Genomic DNA, 25,044 nt, shown 5'->3' with positions numbered 1-25,044 from the left:
ATCTAAAATTTTAAATATTCCCACAGGAAATGCTCATACAAGCTTTCCTTGAAGATAGAGCGAATTATCTTTTTAAGAACCCGCTCACTGAAATTTGGTATTCATTTCGTTGATCACTTGCTAAGAAATCTAAATCCATTAGCTGTTTACTTGCCAAATTGGTAGACTATGAGAGACATAAAGGAAGAAGAAAAATGGTTCTGTTATATAGTCATGTAGGCTAAAGAAAGTGCCTGCCTGTTGATGGAATTTAGGAATTTGAGAAGCTTTCAGAATTTAAAAAAGAGTGGTGCGTCATCTGAAGGGGGAAAAAGTACTTGATGGAATTTATTACAGAAGTTATCCCCACTCTATTTAGCATTACGAATTCAAGAGACGTTAGGAGAGATATTTTAATTTTTATATGCATAGTGCATATTCATTTATGTCATTAATAAAATAATTTAAATCATTATGTCCATTCAAAAATGCTTTGTGTTTATATAAAACATTTAATGAGAGATTAGTTTCTCATTTAGATTAATTATCTCATGTTAAAGTATAATTTGTATTTTCTTGCAATTCAATTATTTAAGAGATTTTCTTTTTAAAATTTTTTTTAATTTATTTTTTTATTATTTTTTATTGTTTAGACGAGGCAACCCTTGGTTGATCTCACAGATTGCAGGAACCTTGTCAGTTTACAATCCCTTATCTTTTTAATTTTTTACGCCTGTAACACCTGGTCTTCCTAGGTGGTCTCCCACCCAAGTACTAACCAGGCCTGACCCTACTTAGCTTCTGAGATCAGATGAGATCGGGCTTGTTCAGGGTAGCATGGCCGTAGAAAAGAGATCTTCTACTTGCAACTTATTATGGTATTTTCAGATTCTTTAAAGCTGCAAGGACATTTTTTACAAGGAAATGGTCGATCATTTCTCCTGTTTCCTGTTACTGTCACCTGCTGGTATCAAAACATACCACGATTTTAGAGCATGAGATATGTTGTAAGTAGTAAGGTTTGGAATATGGAGACTGGAAAATAGAACTTTTAATTGAATTAGGAAAGACTAGAATGACATTGTAGTTTACACCTGATTTTTTTTTTCGCATGTAGTTGCTATCTAATGAGAGAGAAATATTTTATATTCTTCTTTATAAATGTTATCTTATGAATGCATTAAACTCTTAATAGAATCCAGATCCTTTATGGAATAAACTGCATAATATCTTGATAAACTGACATGCTTTAATATTGTTGAGGAAAATGCAGAGATCCTGTGCTCTGAGTGATGTTTCTTTATTTCAGGTTTAACTATAGCTATCTTCATTTTCGCCATAGCAAGATCTTTGTTGTTATTCTACGTCCTTGTTAATTCTTCACAAACTTTACACAACAAAATGTTTGAATCCATTTTGAAAGCTCCAATATTGTTCTTTGATAGAAATCCAATAGGTAAGTCAGACACCAAATTTCTCAGTAAATATGTCTTATTAACACATTTAGTGCCTGATTGCATTTCAGTATTTGCAAATGGAGGTGATGCTTGGAAGAAAAGCACTATGCATGTTGATTTATTTTCTGCAAAAAGCTTCCCCGACATTTTTCTACTACCAAAGAAAATCTGAATAGAGGGGGTATATAAGCTTTTATTCCAATTTATGTGTGTGTGGAAAAATAAATGAATGTTTACGTTGCAGAAAGATTTAGGAATCCATTCGTGTGGCATATGAAACACCCTACGTTCAGTGCAAACATGTTTAAATGTAGTTGACTAGCTGCTTAAACATGGGCTGTATTACATATTGTTAAGCTAAGCCATCCTTTAGAAAGGACCTTTTTACAAGGAATCTTTCTACATGAGGCAGGCTGTGTGTTTCTTTCTTTCATTACCCATCCATTTCTGAAACCACAGAGCTCTTGTGTGTGCTCTATGAGGTTTACCAAAAATGGTAATGAAAAATTAATTAAAACCCAAGGAGAGTGAAGTGCAAATATCTTCTTCAATAAAAGTCATTAACTCTGTAGTTTTAAAGTGGACTTTTGGTTACATATTAGGCTTGGTCGTACCTGCCAGATGGGTTGTCAGTAGTAAGTTCTTGATACAAGTGTATCCGGTGGCTTCCATGTGGTTGACAAATCCACCCAGAGGCCTTTGACTTGTCTTGCTTCTGAAGGCAGCCTCCTGACCTGGGTTTCCAGGAAGAATTAGTTCATCAGCATACATCCCCACTCTGTTCAGTTGGTTAGACTGGTGGTGAGGCCCAGTGTGGCTTTGTTTTTGATGGATAATGATCGACAGAACCTGTGGAGGCAGGGGAGGCGGGTTGGAGGGAGCATAGGAGTAGCCTCGGTTTGGCCATTACCTTGCTGTGTCACCCAGGCCAAAGCACATGGATACTATTGCACAGGTCAGCCTCGGAGCAGGATGCATTGTGGTTAAAAGTGCAGACTCTGGAACCAACTGTCTGGTGTTAGTCCTGGTACCAGTTACCAAGTAATAGCTGGTTGTAGTTATTAATACTTATCATGCTATTAATACTTAACTTCTCTGTGCCTGGCTTTTCTTATCTGTAAATTGGGGATGCTCTTCACTCCTACCTTATTAAGATATTATGGGAATTAAGCCAGTTAATACATTCACAGTGTGTAGAGCAGTGCTTAGGACATGGCCTGGGCCTAATGAATCTTAACAACAGTGGCGACTTCTGGAACTTCTTCACCTGTGAAACAGAAATAGCTGCTGCTGCCCTTCCTGTTTCACAACACCATTGTGAGGATTAAATAAGATGGAAAGGCTCGTGTGTTGATTCAGTCAACAAATGTTTGGTCCAGGCACTGTGTGGAACATGAGGAATTGTATACCGCAGAGGCCCAAGCAAATCCACAGTCTCATTACAGCTGTAGCTAGAAAGCGAGTGGAGGACTTTTGTGCTGTTACGGCTATAAAGGCACTCTACTTTGCCAGTTAATCTGAAAACTACAGTCATAAAGTTTGGAGCATGGAGTGGGACTGAATTTCTGTTATCACAGTCTCTGAATGCTTGTGACCACAGTTAAGTAGACTCTTCATGTTCAAGACCTGTACGCATCTCCACTGATTTATTATTCAGGAATTTGGAACCATGTCTAAATCTTTGAGGTTGCTAATCTTAGAGCAGCACAGGAGTGTTTATCTTGCCTCCACCTCCTATATCTATTTGCAGGATGTTATTTCTTGAGGAAAATAAAAGCCCAGGTAAATACTCCAAAGATAAGCCTCGTTTGCCCAAAATGTTTAGGGGCCATGAATTATGTACTCTTTTAGTGGTAGATTAAAAGGTGCTTTTAATTAAAGAAATTTTTTATGTGGTAGATATTAAATTTCCATTTGGATAAAATTTTTGTACTTTTTACAATGGGAAGAACAAGCCAAAGCTGTGAATTATGCCTCAGTTGAAACATCATTGATTATGTGTACTTTAATGGTTATGTAATATTTAAAAAAAAAAACAAAAAACTCCCCTGTAGAGTAGAGAGGTAGACATGCTCAATTTTTAAGTTCCGTTAAATGTGTTTGAATGTCCAGCATAGTGTTGCTGCCCTGGAGTTACAGAGTATATTATCTGAGCAGCACGGGGAGATCAGGAAGCGTATCTTTCTCTTCCCAATACTTCGTTATTCAGGGCACGTTCTCAGGGAGACTCACGGGTCAGTACGTTTCCTGTGAGCTTCAGATCCTGACAACTAACCAGATTTTAGAAAACAGAGGGGACAGTGAGGCCTTTTGCCAGTGTTACAGATGCTCCTCAATTTATGATGGGACTACATCCTGATAAACCCATGGTAAGTTGAAAATACTTTTAAGTTGAAAATATATTTAATGCAACTAATCTACCAAACTCATAGCTTAGCTTAGCCTAATTTAAATGTGCTCAGACACATTAGCCGCAGTTGGGCAAAATCATCTCCCTGCTGTTGCCCAGCATCATGAGAGATTATTGTACTGCATATTACTAGCTCAGGAAAAGATCAGAATTCAAAATTTGGACAATGGTTTCCTCTGAATGTGTATCACTTTTGCACCACCATAAAGTCTAAAAATTCTAAGTTCAAAAATCCTACCATTGTAAGTTGGAAATCATCTATAGTTTCTAGCCAACTAGGGTTAGGTGGTAACTGGTACAGAAACCAGAAACTCTAGGCAGAGGCTCACCAGATCTGCCTGAACCACAGCTTAGCTTGTATTTGCAGAGGTCTTGGCAGAGTTCCCTTCCATACCCATCTCCAGTTCCCACTCGTGCTTGAATATTGTCAGTGACCTTGATCTGGATTATAGAAATGTCTGTTACACTCATTCATGGATGCTCCCACCTCAGATGTGTTGTCTTTGTTTTCATGTTTCCTCCCATATCCTTATGCGTTTTGTTAATCAGTGGGGACCCTTTGCATGTATGCAGAGAACCAGACCTTCAGTGGAAGGTCCTGAAACACTGGCTGCCCCTCCAGTCCTAAATTCACTTAACGTAGATTGAAGGAGAAGGGCGAGGCAAACCTGGAATGTGCGTGTTTCTCCTCAGTAGTGAAGTTTCTCTGACTGGAGTTTAACCATTCCAGAGAGCTGATTTTTAAGAAGGTTCCATTGCTCCAAGCTACATGACTAAGTTACTCTCCATTTTGAACCCATATATGGTTGCATGAAATTTACTTCATTTATTTGACTATATAATGTAATACCTTATTGTCTACTGATCTTTCATAACCTGATAAATTAGCTTTTTGGGTAAAATTTAAATCAACTAGTGTGTAGTGTTAGAGTGGCAAAAGCTAGTTTTCTTTTTCTTCTCTCTTTTTTTAACTTCTTTCCTCTCACTCATCTCTAATTTTTATCTTTTCATCCTAAAATGTGTTTTGGTAACAGTGTCATGTGTGTCCATTAATGAGCTGCATACTTTCAGCACCTTGACGCTTCTTACTCATTTCGATTGCAACTTGAGTGGAATAGTGTCTTGGAGATGTGTTCTGTGTCCCTGTGCTGTTTTCTGCGTCTGCCTCTTCCTAGTCAGAATTTGTCTTCTATCATCGTAGCCCCATTTCAGTTCTATGAGATCTTAATACATGGGTAACGCAAATCCCAGGTCAGCAGTAAATCATTCAGAAATTAAGAGATGATTTCTATTTTAAATGTAAATTGTGTTTTCCTTGCATAGGCAGAATTCATGTTTTACGTCTGTCACAAGGGGGCAGCATGATCTACATTATTTCAGAACTGTAATGTAAGAACACCTTATTACAAAACCTGTTGTTTTTTTAAATTTTATTTTAAAGCTTTCTTGGAAATCCATTTTTATAGCTTGAGTCTTTGTATTTTGTAGTGTTTACATAGAATTTTAAAAGCATTTTCATGGTTTATTATGTAAACTCTTTATTAAAAATATTTATAGTGTTATCCCAGAAAATCTAATATTTCAAACACGGTCATTTGGATTTCTAAATTGACACCTTCTCGCCTAGTGACTACAATAGGTAGCCACTGATAATCTTGACTGGATACATTTTTAATTCCTACATGAGTTCAGGGAGAAATATGACCACACAGTTTCTTCAGTTTTCTTCGCCGTCAGAGTCAGCAGAAACATTTTATTCTTATCAAGTCTCTAGAATTTCACCCTTTGTTTTGGAGACAAGATCAGTGCTTAGTTGTCTTGTTTTTTTCATGCCTAATTATGGTGACATAACACTTGGCTGAGTGTGATGACCATAATGGATGCCGGAGAAATATTTGTTTATTTGCTTTCAATTTGTTAATTTGGCTTTAAGAAACTGAGCTGCTGGTGTCAGTAGATGTTGTTGTTTATTCTCTCAGGGAAGTGCAAAGTTAATATTGGTCCGTTGCCAGTGTGTTCATTTCAGATGACTGATTCTTCTACAGTGGAGTGTATATGTGTGTGTTTGCTTATTTATGCATCCAGTGTAAAAAAATAAAAGGTACAAATTTCTATTATTATTTTTTCTTTACAGGTCAAGTAAAATTAGGGCTAAAATACTATAAAAATAAAAAGAAACCTGTTAGGTTTTTTTTTTTTTTTTTGCCATTTTTATTCTTCAGGTGGAAGGTACTTATACCCACTGAAGTATGGAACAGGAATTGTTGCACTAATGTTTAAGAGATACATTCTTGTATCTTCCCCAATGAAAAATCTAGAATTGCCCTAAGGATTAAGATGTCCAACTTGACTGAGTGGGAAACGAGGCTCTGCAGGTGATTTCACAAATCTAAAGTATCTTGGGTTAGAATGTACATCGTGTAGGAGTTGAGGGTTGTGGGGAGGAGGGTGATAGGGGTTTAGACTATTGCTCTGTTTCTTGAACCAGTGAAACGACTCCTTAGAGTCTACTACAAGTTTCTAATTAAATAACTTGTAGGGAAGTGAAAGATTAACTGGAAGCAACTTGGTGAGTTTTTTGTGCTGCCAGAAAAAGTGTGTTGCTATATACTGTTTATAAAATCAATTATCAACATACTGCCTTGCCAGGAAAAAAAGTCATCAGTAGAGAAAAAAGATAATTGTAGGGATGCCTAACTGTCTATTCAGTTCAAATGACCACTGGAGTTAGTGCTAAATGCATATTTTTAACAAATATAATATTTCAGCACTGTCAAAATTACCTCAACAATAATAGGCCTGTTAAATTATAGCTCTATAAGTTAGGAGGTAAGATGGCTTTGCTTAGCACACATTAATCTATGCCTGTTCACACAAGTGATTCTGCTGAGCAGGTAGCATGTTAGAACAAGAAATACTGGCCCTAAAACCTCTGATTTATGGTAGGTGTTGTTTTGACACAGCATCATTCAGACAATTTACAAGGCAAGCTTCATGTTAAAATATTTCACCAGTGTCATCATTCGTCACCGACATAAATATTCAGTAGGGATGCTGGAAAATTGGTAATATGCCCATTCATGCCAAATCACTCGCTATGTTTCCTTTCAAGTGAGATCTGTTTGTGGATATGGTTAAAAGAAACTATGATTTTTCTTCCTTGAGAGCAGATGAGCTGTAAGAAATTGAGAATAACAACTATCTCAACAGCTTTCATGTGCTCATCTTGCCTAGGTTGCTTTTAATTCTGGCGTAAGTCTTACAGGCCTTTTTTTTTTTTTTCCCCACCTGCTTTCTTTTCTTGCTTAGTGCATGTTGTAAAGAACACATTTATAAGTACATTAGTTTAACAGGCTTTTTGTGTTCAAAGGAAGAAATTAGTCATCATCAGAAAAGCTTTGTTACAAAACAAAAACACATTTCCCTTTTCATTTTTCCTCGTTAATAATAACAAATGCAAGCGACTGTAAAGGGAATAACACAAAAGATTGCATCAATCATAATGATTCTCAATAGCCACATAAATATTATTTTTTAAGATTTAAATGAAACAGCTAATAGTTTGGAGTAGGTGTGGTAATTAAATCCTGTCAGGTTGTCACATATTTAAAATAATGTTTTTCCGTATAACAATGGTTATATGTACTTAAACTCTTATCAGAGTGATATTAAGTCATATTTTATGGGAGTTGTTCATTTACTGCTAATAGTATCATAAAAGCCTTTGTTCTGAGTTAAATAGTTACATAGTTACATATATTTGATTACTATTGTTATTTTGTCAGTAATCTCTATAAATGTGATTATTATAGCACTTGTCTACAGTTGGTAAATATTGCACTATTTTGGTGTACATTTCTAATCTGTTGGAATGTTCTGGTTACTCTTTATTCATGTTTTTTTTTCTTCATAATAATCATACATGAAAATACCGACAGCTTAGTAATAGAGAAAGCACTGTATTTGTGGTTGTCCAATAAAATGTTAAAAAGATAAGATTTGGGAAGCTTGTGCCTTGTTCAAAAGTACTAATCATGTAATATCTCAGGGAAACATAAGGATATTTTTCTTGTGTTTTTTATTTTCTAATAGCAAATATATTAAGTGATGAAAGTATATCTCTTATGATATGCATATGTTCATTATTTTAATATTTGTGGCTATGATGTTTATGGCCCCAAACTCCTAGGTTTTTATAGTTTTGATATCTTAGAACTCAGAGCTCTGCAGGCTTTGGTACCCGAGACTTCCCTGGTGTGTCTTGGTTTCTGGTGTTAGTATGCTTAGTAATTTGGCGTTACGTGGGGTATGTGATTTATAGTAACTTATAAATTAAATAAATTTGTAAGTAATTTATAAGTTTTATACATAATTTAATTTATAGTAATTCCAAAACTGTCATTTAAAAGTCCCCCACCACCCCCATTACTCCAACATTTTAGCTTTTGGTGACAGTCAGAAAATTTATCAGTCTCTTTATGACATAGTTCACTGCTTTTGTACACCCATTTCAAGAGAAGCTAGAATAGTTTTTTGGACCAGTCTTAACATGAATAAATATTGAGAAACATACTACGGAGAGTCTAATATATATAAAGCATAGTCTTGTGACGCTAAGTTGGAGTTGATGCAGGTTTGCTGGATTGAAATTCTGTATGGTTGCTATAATGCCAAGTGCTTCCCCTACAATATTTGATATTAAAGCTCTCTTATGAGACCATGGGGTGAACTTCTATTTTAATTTAATAACTGGAGTCTTCATCTTCGTTACTATTTCTTTCCCCTCACTCCTTTATTTTAAACATTATTTGTTTTACCATGAAGAAAATGGAAAAAAAATTCAGATATTTACAACATTGAGCCTGTAACATTTCATTTCACATAAAGTTTAAAATTTGGTTGTGTTTTTAATCACATCTCATAGTGCTTGTCACAATTACAGTTAAATTATAATTTAGGTAATTATGTGTTAACTGCCGTCTCTTCTCTTAGCCTTGGGCTCTCTATTGTAGTAACACAGCAGATACACTTTGTATGAAAATGAACCCTTTCTTAAAATTTATTTTCCAGAGTAGAATTTGTAAAGTAGATTTTCTAACAGATTATGGCGGGCTTTGTTTCTGGAATGTAATAGCAAGAAGAGAAAACTATATATATTGATTCTTGGAAGATATAGTTCATGAAACTAGACTATACAAGAGTCTAACTTCACCTGTTGTCTACCAATCAAGGAAATGAAACCATCAAACACCTCATACATTTCCTTGGGGGTTAGTTGTGCATTGAAGGTGAGTGTTGGCAATTATGTGGGTTAAATATTTGGTACCTTATATTTTTCCTTATATTTTTACCTTATAAACTACATGCCCTTAAGAGGAGGAATTCATCCATTTTAAAACATCAGTATTCTTTTTAAAACTGTTATTGGGTAAGGAGATGTAAGTCAAGATGTTACAATCTCCCAGTCATGCTAGGAATGTAGCTTTGGAATAGCTGTGCCTGGCATTTCACTTCTCTTGGCCTCAGGTTCCTAACAGGTACAAAGAGGAGGCTTTTTCACTCGTCAAGCATTCTTTGGTCATCTACTAGTTGGTCAGTTGTAGTCCCAAGCATTGGGACAAAAAGCCTCTCTCTTCAAGACATTTGCAGACTTAAATAATTGCAGACAATGGACTATTTCTAAAAGAACATGTGTCCACATTCTATGATTCCATATAAGATGGTGCAGATTCAAAATTTAATACAGCTGTAGAAGGGAGATCTCCACTCAAGTATACACACAGCACACACACACTTACAAACATAGCCTTATGGCATATTTCTCTCTCATAGTTATGTAAGTGGTTGGTCTTGATTTCATAAAATTTCCAAAAAGTGTTCTCTTGGAACTTCAAGACAAGTTGTTTTCAAAATGAAATCATACCAGTGGGAGTGTGAGAGGAATTTAGGAAACAGAAGTAAGTGATTCTTTTTTAAAAATAACGATCAATTTTACAACAAACAACCCAATTTCTAATCAGACTCTTGACTATACTCAGATGCTTTCCTGACCCATCAGGTACAGTCTTGGTGCTAGACTTCATTTTCAAAAAGTGTTCTCTTGGAACTTAGGAGAAGGAGAGGGAAGCCAGGACTTCCATTGTTGCCCTTTATATGTATCTACATACACTTCTCTTTGGACTTTTTAGAAGTGTGTTACAAATGCCTTGACAGTAAGTAGAACATAAGCAATGACATTTTTTGTAAGTAATGTTGTGAAATCAACTACGAACTGTCGAGTGTACTTCTCATTCTTGGTAAGTAGGATTAGTCTCTTAGAAACTCCCCCTCTCATTTAGGTGGAAACTCTTTACTATCTAGAAAAAAGATGACAAGCTTCAAAGTACACTTTGAGTGGTGGAAGTTTATTAAAATACTGTGGTTAAATGGAAAGCTATCATAAAATCAAGTTCTCTGTTCTGGAAATATTTTCCTTTCATTTCTTTTTTCGCATTTGCATTTTAATAGATTGTATCACATGGGGAAGTGTTTCAACCTCTTGAACACCTGGAAAGTCTATTTTAGACTTGTTATGTGTTTAAGAATCTTTATGCAGACATTATTCCAAATACAGGCATGCTCTTCATGACAGGGAAATCCCGCCTCCAGGTCAGCCGTTGGTAGAGAGCAGTGTTACAGAGCACCATGTTAATTAACATCAGTAGAAACCAGTGTTTCTGCCCTGTTTTTTTTTTTTTTTTTAATTTTTATTTTTCAATTAGAGTTGACATTCAATATTACTTTATATTGCTCTGGTAGATTTTCGGCCTAAATCTCTGATTTTGCGATGTTTAAATCAATAATTAGTTAATGATTTCTCTCTTAACTTCAAGTGGAAGTTTCTGGAAGTGTTCTTTTGATTCAGCGACTGATCTCAACCTTCATTCTGAGGCATAAAATCAAAAACTATACATATTTTGAGGGAATGGTAAGAAAATGCATCCACTTCTTTTTATTCTACATAAAAATATTTGAACAGATACTACAATGTATGTGGATTTGTCCTTAAATATATTTTCTCACATACATAATTCCATTTATCTAAATCAGCACTGATACTTTGAGACATAGTTAGTATCATGGATTAATTTTTTCATTACCTTTAACTATTTAAAAAGATTAAGAAGGAAATGGTTGCTTTCTTGTATATAGTTATTTTCAGAATTTTTTTCTTTTTTTCCTATTGGTGTCAGAATGGCCTAGGCTCATAAAATTTATTTCTTTGGGAACTATAAAGTTATTATTCTTACCTTTTTGGAAAATAAGATGATAGTAACATCTTAAAATTATATCTCATGCTAATATAAACCTTTTCTGTATTTCCCCTTTTTACTTAGCATTAAAATAAAAAAGGAGTTAGGTGGTTTAATGAGTTCCACCAATGAGCAATATTGCAAACAGAAATATTTGTTATTGGTGCCAGCTTTTATATGTCAGTCTTAACATGAAAGGAAAATAAACATATATTTCAAGATGGGTAATCAGTGTTGCTAGAAAATTGTTTTTCCTTGACTTCAAGATTAAATAAATAATTGTTGACATAAACAGCCAGAGTAGTAACAGGTAGCACCTGTGTAATCCAGACAATTGGTGGTTTATCGTACAATCAGATAAGCTGCTGTTTATTAACGAATTGCTAAATCTTAAACAAGGAGAATAGATTTAACTCATATGTTAGGGTATTCTCAAAATTGAGTTAAAAAGCTTTAATTCCCTTTGATGCAAAATTTTCTAACCATTCACATCTTTCACAAACGAGACACTATGGGAGTTTGATGCTTAATCGAGTTGGCCTTCGGATGTGTTTTCTTCTCTTGGTTCTTCCTATATCAAAGTAACTAAATTTCCTGGATGGGATTAGAGTTTGAAATTATAGGTGACAAAATGAGTACCTGGTAAGTTTTGGATAAATATTGGACATTTAAAAAAAAACATAAAGCTCATCTTTTACTTTAATTCTTGTGTCCATTTTTTATTTGACTTCAGCTGAGAGCGAACTTTGGTTGTCATCAGTAGACATTTTAAAAGTATGACTGGACAGGGAGCTGAGAGGTAGGTCGAGATGTTACACAGTCCTAGTTTCTAGAAACATGACTTTAGAATAGTTACGCCTGTCACTTCACTGGCACAATCAAGATCCTGGCACAATGATCTTAAGCGACATTGATGTGGTATGGGGTGGAGAGTGTGTACGAGTGAGTCGGACTTCTTTTTATTAGATTGTCACACCAAAATAAGATTCATATTATTGAATTCTTTTTTAAAGAGATGTGAAATTTGTAGTTAGAAATAAAATGACCTTCGACTGTTCCCACCACCAAATCGAATGGTTTTCCTTTATTTTCCAGTAGTGGTTTTGAACCACCACGTCACTGGGGATCCATGGAGCCCTGTGGTAAAGAGAACAGACTTTGGAATCAGCTCTCCTGAATGCGAATTCTGGCCCTGCCACTATAGACAGAGCTTTGCTGAGTTACCTAATCTCTCTCTGCTTCATACATAATGGAGATGATAGCATGATAATAGTCCTAACCATTTTTATGTGTGTGGGAATTAACATATGTAAAGCATTTTAAAATAGTGCCCAGCAAATAGCTGACATTGATTTTAATTAAGTGACATGATAAAATTTGTGGGTTTCTTGCTCCCCCCACTTTTTGAATTTTTTTACAAAATTCAGTGAATGTACCAATTTTGATAAAATAGTAGGGAGGGGAAAGGGTATGCATATTTTCTCAGATGAAGGAAAAAATAGATAAATGAAGATTAACAAGCCACAAAACAAAATCAACAGCATGTTTTTTGTTTGCTTGTTTCGTTTTTATTTTCATTGGGGCTTTGCTTCATTCCAGAGTTCATTTTAATTTAATTTGGTTTCACAATGAGAGCTCAATTTTGCATATAAGTACCAAACATCTGGTTTACTTTTTGTTTGAAAATGATACGGCTGAAGTGTATTACAGGTCTATTGTGTAATTAAGGAAAGACAGTTTGAAATTTTATAAAATAAGTTTTATTTAAATGGAACATTGGAATTATTCCAGAGAAGTGGATGTACTTCTTAGAAATAGCAGGAACTTATTATTTTTTAAAAAATATGCTATAACTGGTCAAAATGTAGAACTTCTATGTATTCATCGTTTTTCAAAAAGCATGAAAAATGACAAATTTCACAAGTGAAAGTTAAAGTTGACCTAAGGCAGTTTTAAATTGTCAAGCCTTCAAATTTTATTCATGGGATGTTTTTAGAGACATTTCGTGGTTTGTTCACTCCGGTTAATTCTGGGCAATCCTGCATTTCTATCAGATGGACATTCTGATACTTAAAACTTTCTCTTGCACAAAATAAAGTTAAAAGCAGCCTAGGAAGAAAATGAAATTCTTATAAGCCATAGGTTATATTTTTAAAGCCGTTAAAGGACTAATAAACCCAACAGAACAAATACAAGTCTTTTGTATATACTGCCCAATTAACATTAATTTAAACTAACAATTTAAATGCCATAAATTATTGGCTGAAATAGCATTGAGATATATGAAGAAATACATAATTTTAGGTGGCAAGACCTAAATGAAGACAGAGTGCCGACTAGTTTAACACCTGCCAGGTAGTTGTGCTAGTAGCTGGTCAGGGAGAACCTAACTAGTCCTGAGCCAGTATTCAACCTCAGTAATGTCTGAGAGGCCTTGTACTCTGAAATTCAGTAATTCTATCATTCCAAAGAACTCCCTTAGAAATAATTCGATAAAAGCTTAAGAAAACCGGAAACAGATTGTTTGTAAAGATATCAGAGGATATTTATGATACTAGTTTCAATAGACCCACTAATGTTTTCCAGATTTATTACAGAACAGAGGTTTCAACTGTTGGCAGGTGTCATCTCATTCCCTAGCAAACTGGAGATCAACTTGAAGTATAATAAATTTGGAATATTTCCCATGTCTTGTCATTTTATAGCAACATCATAAATTTATTTGACAATTTAAACTTATCAATACTATCATTTCCATTGTCTCGTTTCTTCTTCAGTAGCAACAAAACAGCAAGAAATCTGCAATCTCTTACTTCTCTCGAGCTTGTACACAGCAGATCCATGCTTTTCCGCACCTCCTCGTTCAATCCTCTCGTTATTGTCCTCATCGGTTTTATGTGGGAACCCTTATGATATGATGCCTGTAATAACAATGAAGGAACCAGATTGCCCTTATCATTAATCAGCAAACAGATTATAACTCAACATTTATTAAGCATCTCCATTTGCTGGTGTGCTGAGAATTTTACATAAATATTTTCTAAAGATATGTCATCCATTCCTGTGTATTAATAATATTTTACACAATAATGACAGCTCTTCAGGTAATGGTTAAATTATAGTTAACACAGTATTTCCTATGTGAATGTGGACATAATATTAATCAGAAATATTTTCAAAAATCGAGAAATTTTGTGTGACCCAGACAATCAATCATATGAATCAGTTGTTACAATGTATGTGTAACACATGGATATGTATATCTGAATGTGTATGTGTGTTGATACATAAACTCTAATTTGAACTACAAATATGAGAGTAGGAAATATTTCAAATTCTTTGGACTCCTATAGACTTTGAATGAGAAAATAACATGGTTTTAGGTCTTAATAATTGGAGTGGACAGAAGGGAGCTCTTAGAAAGTTCTCATTGGGAAAAGAACAGAATAATATCTAACCTTGTAGGAATCCCATCCAGCTGTTGCATAGATCTAAAGAAATGGGGGTGATAGAAGATTGGGTAAATCCTGTTGGTCTAGTTCAGATAAACCATGTTACTCATGTCTGCTAGTTCAGAACCCAGCTTGTCATGGGCCTAGAGTTTATGATAACAACAGCCCAAAGTCACAGGTATATCAGTCCAGATGATATCCCACTTGAAAACATTGTTTCTTTTATTTATTTGTTCAGACCTTGGTAGTGGTTCACTTTTTAGCTACTTACCCTCCCTCCACTCCCAAATTATATTAATAGAAAAAACAAAGAGATTCGTCCATCATCTGTTTTACTGCCTGTGTCTTAATAGTTTTTGCAGTAACATTAGAATTTTGCTTTCTAACTTGTTTGCCCTCTATAAAAGTCCAACAGTATTTGGAAATTTGCAGGAAAATGGTGTGCAGGAAATCTAATGCATTTACAAGGCTCAATATTTTATAGCGAGACACTTAATTTTGCTCATTCGCTTTATCATGAAAAGTATAAGGCTAGGATCTAATCCCAATTATAGCCATTTTTTTTGTTCTTTGTGTAAACTTAGGTGTATAATGTAGATGTATCACTTTTTCCTTTGCTCCTTTATTTCCAGCGCACTTTATGTTTTGGTGGTCTTTTTTTAAAATCAGAAACGCAGAAATAGATTTCCTGAATAAAATGTGCCATTTGCCATTGCGAGTGTGTTGGGTTGAAGTAACACAGCCTTGTAGTCTCCATCCCCCTTCCCTCCCCCCGCCAAGCCTCACTTCTAAGGTTCCTCTCAAATATTAGCCAGAAGATATTAAGGTTTGTCTATCATAAATGTCATTAGTCCCTTCCAATTGTCTAATAGGCAATTTAGTCAATGAGATACATCTAAATATAAAGCTCCATAGGGTGAGATATCTATACGGAGTTTTATATTCATGATGTATCTTGTGTTCTCTCTCTTTCTGTTGTACCTCAAAGGACTCTTAAATTCTTCGACTTTTGAAACTTTTTGTTTTCTTTGCTGATTTTGAAGACACATGCTCAGCAAAAAATGACTGATAAAGAATGCACCTGGATGAAAAATTAGAGAAATAAAGTGAGACCTAGGTAAAAAGTGAATTGACCAAAAAAGTGCAAGGATAAGGAGTAATGGGTTTTAATCTGAGAAAAGAAAAACACTGCACCGGACTCTGTTCTCCATTAATGTTTTGAGGACATCGCAGAGCATTTGATAGCTCAACATATTCAGCCTCGAGCCAGCTTACCACCTCCTGGTTGTAGCGTCTCGGTGAATTAAAGCTCTTTTACTCCTTTCTGAGGAAAATATTAGCAATTTCAGATTTGCGACTAGTGGATGTATTCAGCTCTAAGGAAACCTTTCTGTGATCAGCAATGAGACTTTTCATCTGAGGCCTGTGGAGTCCGTGACTGCCCCAGAGATTGGGGTCCTGCAGTGATTCTGCTTCATTACGAGCCTACACCGATATTATTTAATGCCACCAAGTTTCAAGTGCTGGTAAGGAGCACAGTTAAGGTCATGGTCTGAAAGGACTTTGATGTACTGGAGAAGCCTGATTTTCCCCTAATATGCATGAAAACCTTGTGCAGTATAGCTGTTAGGGGATGAATATTTGTTCATGTAGGTTACAATAGCAGACGTACCCTGAGAGTGATGGTAATGTCGGGCAGAATATGCATTTGGAGGGAAAAGGGAGTAGAAATAGTATGCAAAAATTAGCCATGGAAATCCACAAACACCAGGCCAAGAATATGCCTGCAAACATGTCAGCTGGGTTTTACCAGGAATAACAGAGAGATACTTTTGCAGATCCTGCAAATAGAGTTTCCGATTGTCTTAAAAGTTCAGCTAAATAATTTCCTTATAGATTTCAAACCCTCTTCAGGCTCTTTTCTCTTACGTAGAAATTTCTCCTCTCTACTTTGTTCCTAGATTTTTGCGTTGATGGAACACATGAAAGGCCATGGTGTCTTTTTTAACTATCCATAAAGCAAAGTGTATTGATTCTCAGGGTCAGCACCCTGGTGCATGCAATCTTTGGTAGTCTGGATTACTGAGAAGGTTTGCTGTTCACTTTGTGTACTTGTTCAAGAAGTTTTAGTTTCACATCAGGTTTTAATATACCTGCACATTTTGGGGGGCAGTCCATAGCTAGTTATTAGACGATCTTTGTTGTTTCTCCTTTAGAGGCAGTGGAAGATCCATGGACTGCCCTGTCCTCTGAGGGAGACAGGAGACTAGAGACAACCCCTCCCCATGGTTGAAGAAACATAGAACCTAGTGGGTGTGCATCCATTGTGCAGGGTGGTGGGAGTACTCTGGGCTAGTGATGACATGTCAGATTTTCAGTGGCTGACATTATAGCAAGGAAAGACTTGGGAAGGAGGAGAACCTGAGGCAAGGCTGAGGAAGTGGGATTGTTCTGAGTGCTGTCAGGAGTGATGGGCCGTGGGGATAGTTGAGACAGCACACAGCATTTAATTTTGGCAGTGGGTAATAGATCAGAATGCACACCAGAGGCCAGGAGGTCAACATGGAGTCCTGAAAAGTTTTCCATCTGAGTTGTTGCCAGCTTTGTGCCAAGGGATGCTGTGGCAATTATACAAGCGCAGATTGGTATAGGTGTAATTAACCACTCAAATACTCGGCACCCAAATCTTTCCTTATAGAACAGCTTCTGAGCTGGGGAGTTGTGCAGGTATGAACCGAATGGGGGAGTGCAATTGAATATGACACCGGGGTGGTTAAATAACTTGAAAGGGCAAAGAAGGAACTTAGAATGAAGAGATAAATAATGTTTTTATTTCTTGATTTTAAACAATTTCTGTAAACCTTGCCTTCTTGAGGTGGAGGCAGACTAGAACCATATAAATGTCTGTATTGTTTCTCAGTGCTCACAGACTCACTCAGTGTTGGCTCTGGGGGTGCCCATACAGGAGAGGCGCCTAGAACTAGGGGTATTTTTGCTCACCGCCCACATAGCTTACCCTCATGCTTTTGCCTCAGGGTCAAGTTTCTGGGTTGCAGCTGCCACAGGAACAAGCTAGAACATTACTTGTTTTGAATTAACCAATGGATATCATTTCCCTACTTTTTATTGACAAGAACTTTTGGTAATCTCTTTCATCACTCTTTAGGGGCTGGGTAGGGGGAGGTCAGTGCCAGCTTGCCTCAACATTGACCTCAGTTCTCAGAATGAAGTTCCCGTAATATCTTTTTTCTAAACAGGGCAACTACTGAAAGTGCCAGTTTCTAAACACATTCACTTAATCTTCTATCCATCTGTTGAGATACGCTGATTGAGCCCTTATCATGAGTCAGGCATGGTGTCATCCAAACCTATGTGTCTTCTGCTAGACACCATGTTAGTACCCACAGAGGTGCGGTTGTGATCGGCATTGTGGAAGAAGAGGCCTGGGGGACAACGAGACTGTTCAAGGTGACCGGCTTGAGCAGGTTTGAGGAGGGGCTGGTATTGGAGTGTCTCTGGCAAAATTGACCAGAGAATGAGTTGGAGTTATCCAGGAAGTAGGAATGGGTGGTTGGGGTGACACCGGGCCTGGAAACCAGGGAAAGAAGGCCACTTGGCTGTGGTAGAGTGAGTGTGAGCAAGAGTGATGATGGGAGGGGCTCAGCAGAACCAGCCAGGGTGGAATTATGGAGGGTGTGAGAAATTTCTTTTCTTTGTTTTTGTTTTTTGTTTTTTGTTTTTCATTTTGTGGGAAATATTTTTAACTGTTGCTAGAGCTATCAGTAGGAAGATGCCAGATCACATACCTTTCTGTGCTTGCCAAAGTGCCTTCTCATTGAAGAACCTCATAATGGGGTAGAATGGGATATTTGGGGGATTTTCTTTTTAAACTTAAAGGTATTTTAATATGTCACAAGTGTTATAACTATCTGACACCTGATTCACACTTAACTACTTGGTCTGTGGCCATTTGATTCTTTGGTTTTAATTGAATTGAATTGGGTATAACCGTAGCAAATCCTGTCTTCTCACTGTTTATTACCGTTCAAAGTGCCTTGCAAATTGGAGAAAACTAGTGTTTTAACCCAGAAGGCTTTAACCCAGAAAATTATTGCATAGTGAGTTAAGGTCTACTTATGTGTACTTAAAACTCTAAGATAGATTAATATATTGCCTGGATTTGTTTTTGTAGATGTAAGTAATGGCTAATATTTTATACATACTTATCTACCATTGGTTATTTAAAAAGTGAATTGCGGTAACGTTTTGGCTCTGGAATGGCACTAAGTTGCCTCTTTGTGGGGAGGCAGCTACAGAGCCTCAGCGGCTCCACTTTCCATGCCATTAACAGACCTGAGCTTTCTAAACATTTTATTAGTGTCAGAGGGAGTTTATCATAAGGAAAGAATAGGACATTTTTCTATAAAAATAAAAATGCTGTTCAATGTTGTTCCCTACCCCCTTCTCTGAAAAAAATAAAACTTTGGTAGTTAATCAGGGTTCCAGATGTTTGTATGTATTTATTTATTTGGATATTTATAGTGTTTTCTGTCAAGCAGTTTGCCTCCCTGGGTGCATTCCAGAAATTTAAAAAACATACATGGCAAAGCCACAAAGATCAAAGACCTGTGTCTTGGGACTCTGCAGCACTTTAGGCCAGTCCCTAAAATGATTTGTATTAAAAGACTGAGTAAGAGCTCGTACTGTCCACAGCGTGCTTTGTGGAACGTTCTGGATAGGGCCAAAGAACTTGGTGAAGAACTTGTCTAAATTGAAGTCTTCCTCTCTGCTGAGTGTGGGCATTCATCAGAAACCCCCCTATAGGACAGGGATGTCAGTGAGCTCACTGGGACATCTCTGGTCTCTTTATTTCCACATTTTATTGTTGATTTTTCTGTTATTTCTCCCTTTAAAACACAGGCATTCTTTATTTCTCTGCTCTCTTGAAGATCATTAATTCTACCACATAGAACTTTAAAGACTGCTCATTAAAAGTATGGGTTTCATTTTCTGCATTATTTTTAAAATAATGTAATGTCTACCATCTAAATGGAAAACAGCAAGACTTTTTGTAGTAACAAATTAATGCCACTGTGACTAATACCTCTGAAAGAGGAAGTGCCCTTAGCAGTGGAGGCCTGACCAAGAATCAGCCAGAGGCCTCTGCAGAAGCATTCTTCTGTTCTGAGTAAGAAGATTTTAAAACACAGTAGGCCTTCTCTGAAGTTCTTACCTAATCGTTCTAAGAATCATGGATTTGGTTTATCGAATTGTTGATATATCTTAGAGCAGTAATCAATAGATGTTTTCTAGCTTCAGCTCCTTACTGCGGATCTTCTCTTCTGGCTGGGAGTCGGGTGAAGGGAGTATGGGGAGGATGGGGCAGGTAGGCGTGTGAAGTGACAACCTTGAAAAGAAACTTTCTCACCTACCTCTGTGTATATCCTGAATGATGCACGCCGTCTTCTCCACAGAGTGAACTTGACCCTGCTTTCCTTCACTCCTGACCTGCCTTGAGTTCACCTGTGCAAACGTATGTGATGCTTCCTGAACCAATAGGGGAACCTTTTTTGCAGTAGCAGCACACAATGTTAGTGTTGTATGGTGTTAATCGTGTACATTGTTTGCAGGTCGGGCATTTGGCAGGCTTGCTCTGGGGCACTCCCCATGACTCATTACATTTTGAGGTGTTTGATTCTCCACCCACCCTTTTTTCTCCCCAGCATGTTGACCACCCCTAGGTGAGAGATTCAAAAGGAATTACACTCAAGCCAGGTGAATTTAGTTCAAAAGGCAATGGAATTCTCTGTCTTCTCCAAGGTAGGATATTTGGAGAGGAGCCTTTTGCCTTCAGTTTGAAGCTGGATCTCCTCTGAGGATCTCTGCTGCCCATGCATGCTGGGAATACCCTCAGAAATGTTACCGTCTGAGGGTAAACCAGAGTTACCCAGCCTTTTTGTTTGTTTTTGATTTGACATTGCCTTTCCCAATAATAAAAGCCTTAATCCCTTAAATATTTATAAAATTATCAAATCATTTTTCCACTTGATGAATTTTGCATTAAATTATATCTAGAAAAAAATCATGATTTACTAACATTTAAAAAATCCATTGTATTTTGATTTTGCTAAATGTGTTTTAAAACACAGGTTGAAATTTAACGAGAAGTAGAAGCTGCTTTCATGACCTAATGTTGAAAATTCTTTCAGTCTGAAAACTACTGGGGTATTTTTTAAATATAATTTCTATATTTTTTATATTTTATATCTGTGAGATGAGTAATGGTTTCAGTTTACTATTCACCATTCCATCTCTGCAGTTACACACAGTAGGTATGAGTTGTTTTTTTTTTTTAATGGTGACATTGGTTAACAATCTGGTTAGTTTCAGTTGTACATTATAACAGTAAGGCATATATATATTTACATTGTATATTCAGGTATGGGTTATTTTCATGCCTTATAAATGAAAAGCTAAATTGAATATAATTGTTGAAATATTTTCTCTTATTCTAACATTGGCATTTAGAATACTAGCAACATCTTGATTTTCTATATCATAATTATGAATATTTTTAGGCTTTTACCTGATCTTGAAATATAGTTAGGGTTCAGAAAAAGAAACTTTGGGTTGAGTTTGTGAAATTGTAATTTCTATGCTCTTCATTTAACTTTTTTTGGTTCTGACACCACCATTCCCTTTTACTTTAGATCTTTAGCTAAGGGTCTAAATTAAATGTCATATGAGCAGAATAGAAATCGTTTAAAATAACGTAATGTTCAGAATCATGTTGATGTCTACTAGTGGATGCTAAGTAGTAAACAAAGTCAGTGAATGAATCATGAGTTTCTTGATCTGATCTCTATAACCGTGCACTAAAGCTTAATTTGAGGTTTCCGAACAGTTTTTGCATAGAGGAGAAAAGAATTAGCTAATTTTTTACTGTGGTAAAAAACCCATTAGCTAATGATTCTACTTAGAAAAATCAGTTTAGGTATAACTGGACCAGTTACATATACAAAAATTTAGACATAACCACACCAGTTACATATATTCTGAAAGAGAGGCCCCGAGGTTCTGGGAGTAATCCCTGTGTGATATTCCCTTTGGCATTTGGTGCTGCTTCCTTGCCCCTTGTCCTCTGTCCCATCCATCCCCGTTCCCTGACCCAAAACACACACATACACCTACACCTCTGTGTTTGCTTGGAGGGTCCTTTCTTGTCTTCCTGCCCTTTAAGCTTCAAGACTGTTTTACATTGTTTAAATGGTTCTCAGTTTCACACTTCCCTCAATGCATGTTTCTGTATCCTTCATTTCTAGAATTTTCTGTGGTGTTTTCCATCTTGAAATTCAAGACTAGTTCATCCCCACCTCCCTAGATTCAGAGTTATATTTGTCATTGCTTTTCATTCCAAGAGACATATCCTATGGAAGTGCAGAGAGAATATATACAGGTGGTCCTCAACTTACGGTGGCTCGACTTATGATTTTTCAACTTCATGGTGGTGTGGAAGTGATCCGCGTTTATTAGAAACCGTACATCAAATTTTGATCTTTCCTTGAGCGGGTGATATGTGGTACGATACTCTGGATAGCGGCAGCAAGCCGCAACTCCCAGTCGACCACGTGATCGGAGGAGAAACCACCGGTACTCTACAGTGTGCTGTGTTGCCATCATTTTTGGATATTGTGCTTGTGTTTTTACATTCAGTTTGGTCTACAGTATACCCTCCTGTGTCTTTTTCTGATGAAAAGAAGAGGTAGGCAATCTTGAGGTAGGCTAGTGTAAGTGTTCTGAGCATGATTAAGGTAGGCCAGGCTGAGCTATGATGGTTGGTAGATCAGGTATATTAAATGCATTTTCGACTTACAATATTTTCAACTTATGATAAATATATTGGGACGTAACCCTAACATCTGTGCTTCACTGTCTTCTTCTATTCATATACACTTTTGTTTTATTTTGGTATTTCCCCTAAGCTTCCTGTTCTTAAGATATATATGCTCACAGAAGGCAAGGGCTATTAGTACTTCTGAGAGGCTCTTAATCATGCTTTTGGGTGTTGGAGACCAACCCAGGCAGTATTTATTGGCTTCTGATGGGGCTGTCCTTGACTTGAAATTGTAGAGAATGGGAGGCTTTAAATGAATCCGAGTTGTGTTGATTTAGCCACATCATCCATTAGGGCTGAATTTCATTTTTATTGATCTTTCGCATCTTAACTTGAAAGTTTTTTCAAGATGTTGGGGAGTGGACAAGTGGGGGAGGGTCAAGAATATTGATTGTGTAAAATATTTTTGAGAAAGGTAAATTACTATAGCATTTTCTAAAGGTCAACCAATGCTTAGCAGAGTAAAATGTTAACACATTTTGCTCTCTTTCCTTTTCTTCACTGTGTGGCGGGTGACATTTGTGTCTCTTCAGCACCACTCTCTGCAGGTAGCCTCTCCCTTTGCTCATTTCTACCCTAGCAGATTTTCTTCATCTTCACTCTGCTTATTCTACAGAGAGAAAGTTCTCCTCTTCTGAGGTGCTGGGTGGGGACTCTGGAACGTCCTGGTCCCCATTAGTGCACAATTCTCCTCTTCCACACCAGGATCGTGGCAGAGGTGGCTGCCACAACAGGCACCTCCTCTTTGCCCTTGGATGCTAAGTATACACATGGAGCTAACCATTCTAATGAGGTTATCAGGAGTTAGATGTGTCTGACAGGTAGAATGGGTTTGAGAGGATAGCTGTAAAGTTGTAATTCTTTCTTTTTTTTCTTAAAAATTGTGGTGAAATACATATACTGTAAAATTTACTATCTTAACCCTTTTTGAGTGTACATACAATGGCATTAGGCACATTCACATTGTTGGTATATGTTGATGCAATCGTCACTCCCATCTTTCCGAACTGAAACTCTGTGCTCATTAAACAATAACTCCTCATACTCACCCCACCAGCCTTTAGTAACCACCATTCTAATTTCTGTCTCTATGAATTTGACTATTCTAGGTACCTTATATATAAATAGAATCATACAACATTTGTCCTTTTGTTATTGGCTTATTTCATATAGCATAATGTCTTCAAGGTTCATCCATATTCTAGCATGTATTTCCTTTCTTGAGGCTGAATAATGTTCCGTTTTTGTGTGTGTGCGTGTGTGTGTGTGTGTGTGTGTGTCTATAAAGAAAATATATATATATACATACACTTACATATACACCACATATTTTTTCCATCCATCGGTGGACACTTGGGTTTGCTTCTACCTTTTGGTGATTGTGAATAATGTTGCTGTGAACACGTATCTTTTCGGGACTCTGCTTTCAGTTCTTTAGGGTATATACCCAGAAGTGGAATTACTGTATCATATAGTAGTTATTTCTATGTTTAATTTTCTGAGGAACTGCCATACTGTCTTCTACCATGGCTGCGCCATTTTACATTCCCACCAGCAGTGCACAAGGGTTCTAGTTTTTCCACATCCTCATCAACACTCGTCGTTCCTGGTTTTTTGTTTTGTTGTATTTGATAGTAGCCATCCTAATGGGTGCAAGGTGGTTGAATCCTTTGTTTTCTTGAGTAAATCATAGGAGATGGCTTCGGGCACCAGTCCTTAGTGGCAGCAAGCGCTAGGTCCCCTGGAACGGTTGGACAACATTTCCCTAGAAACAGGATTGGCCATGTTGGTCCTGTGCTCAGAGCTCAGGTTTCTTTGTTGCTGGTCTCCTCTTGTCGCATTTCCTTGGCCTGCTTCCTCTTTTAATCCTACACTTGAAAATTAGATCAAATGAAAACTGTGTTTAGATTTATTTACAGTTTCTTACCTCCTTTCCTGTTTTCCTTTGACGGGCTTGGCATAAGAAGTCTTTTTCAAGTAGCAAATTAATTTATGTGGCAAACACCCCACCTGAATTTTGTTACATGCTGGCAGGTTAGATAAATGGATATTATAATCTCAGCACTTTTCTGCCCAATGCTACTGTGCCGATTTGCAAGAGTCTACAAAAGTGATAATATTCTGTCAGTTTGGGGCCTAGAAGAAGACGAAGAAAATAAAACTGGATATATTTTCTTATTCTATTTATAGGATGCCTGTGGGGAACTAGAAATGCTGTATGGCAGTTTACATGGCTAAATACACATAAAGAAAGATAAGAAACCCAAAGACATTTCTTTGTAGGCACACGGGAGAAAAGAGGGTCCAGATCAGTAACTGTCAGCTGTGTTGGAGACACATTCTCTGCCACCAAAGATTTTTTATTTCCCTTAAATTCATCATTTCCTTGAAGAATGTAGTCTATTTTTAATGACTTTATTGATTTGACGATTAGGTTACAATGTACTTTATTTACAGCTGAGATGTTTCGTTCCTGTCAGCACTTAATGCGAATAAATCTACTTTTTGGCACCACTTTGATAGACTGTAAGACTGCTTATATTTGCAGGAAAATTTGTTT

At 36.7% G+C, this 25,044-nt stretch overlaps 1 protein-coding gene and 1 pseudogene across 1 annotated transcript in view; one reads left to right on the top strand and one right to left on the bottom strand.

Annotated features, from left to right (window-relative positions):
• Nucleotides 1-25,044, top strand: part of ABCC4 (ATP binding cassette subfamily C member 4) — a 230,511-nt gene that overhangs the window by 108,081 nt on the left and 97,386 nt on the right. The window contains exon 21 of the mRNA XM_023528014.1: nucleotides 1,289-1,435. Within this exon, the coding sequence (XP_023383782.1) occupies nucleotides 1,289-1,435 (147 nt within the window). The remainder of the gene's footprint in view (nucleotides 1-1,288; nucleotides 1,436-25,044) is intronic.
• LOC111736725 lies at nucleotides 710-828 on the bottom strand (annotated as a pseudogene).

This window comes from Pteropus vampyrus, unplaced genomic scaffold (genome assembly GCF_000151845.1).
Source record: "Pteropus vampyrus isolate Shadow unplaced genomic scaffold, Pvam_2.0 Scaffold21, whole genome shotgun sequence".
NCBI lineage: Eukaryota > Metazoa > Chordata > Mammalia > Chiroptera > Pteropodidae > Pteropus > Pteropus vampyrus.
Note: the sequence above shows the minus strand (reverse complement) of the source record. Positions and strands in the feature narration are given on the sequence as shown.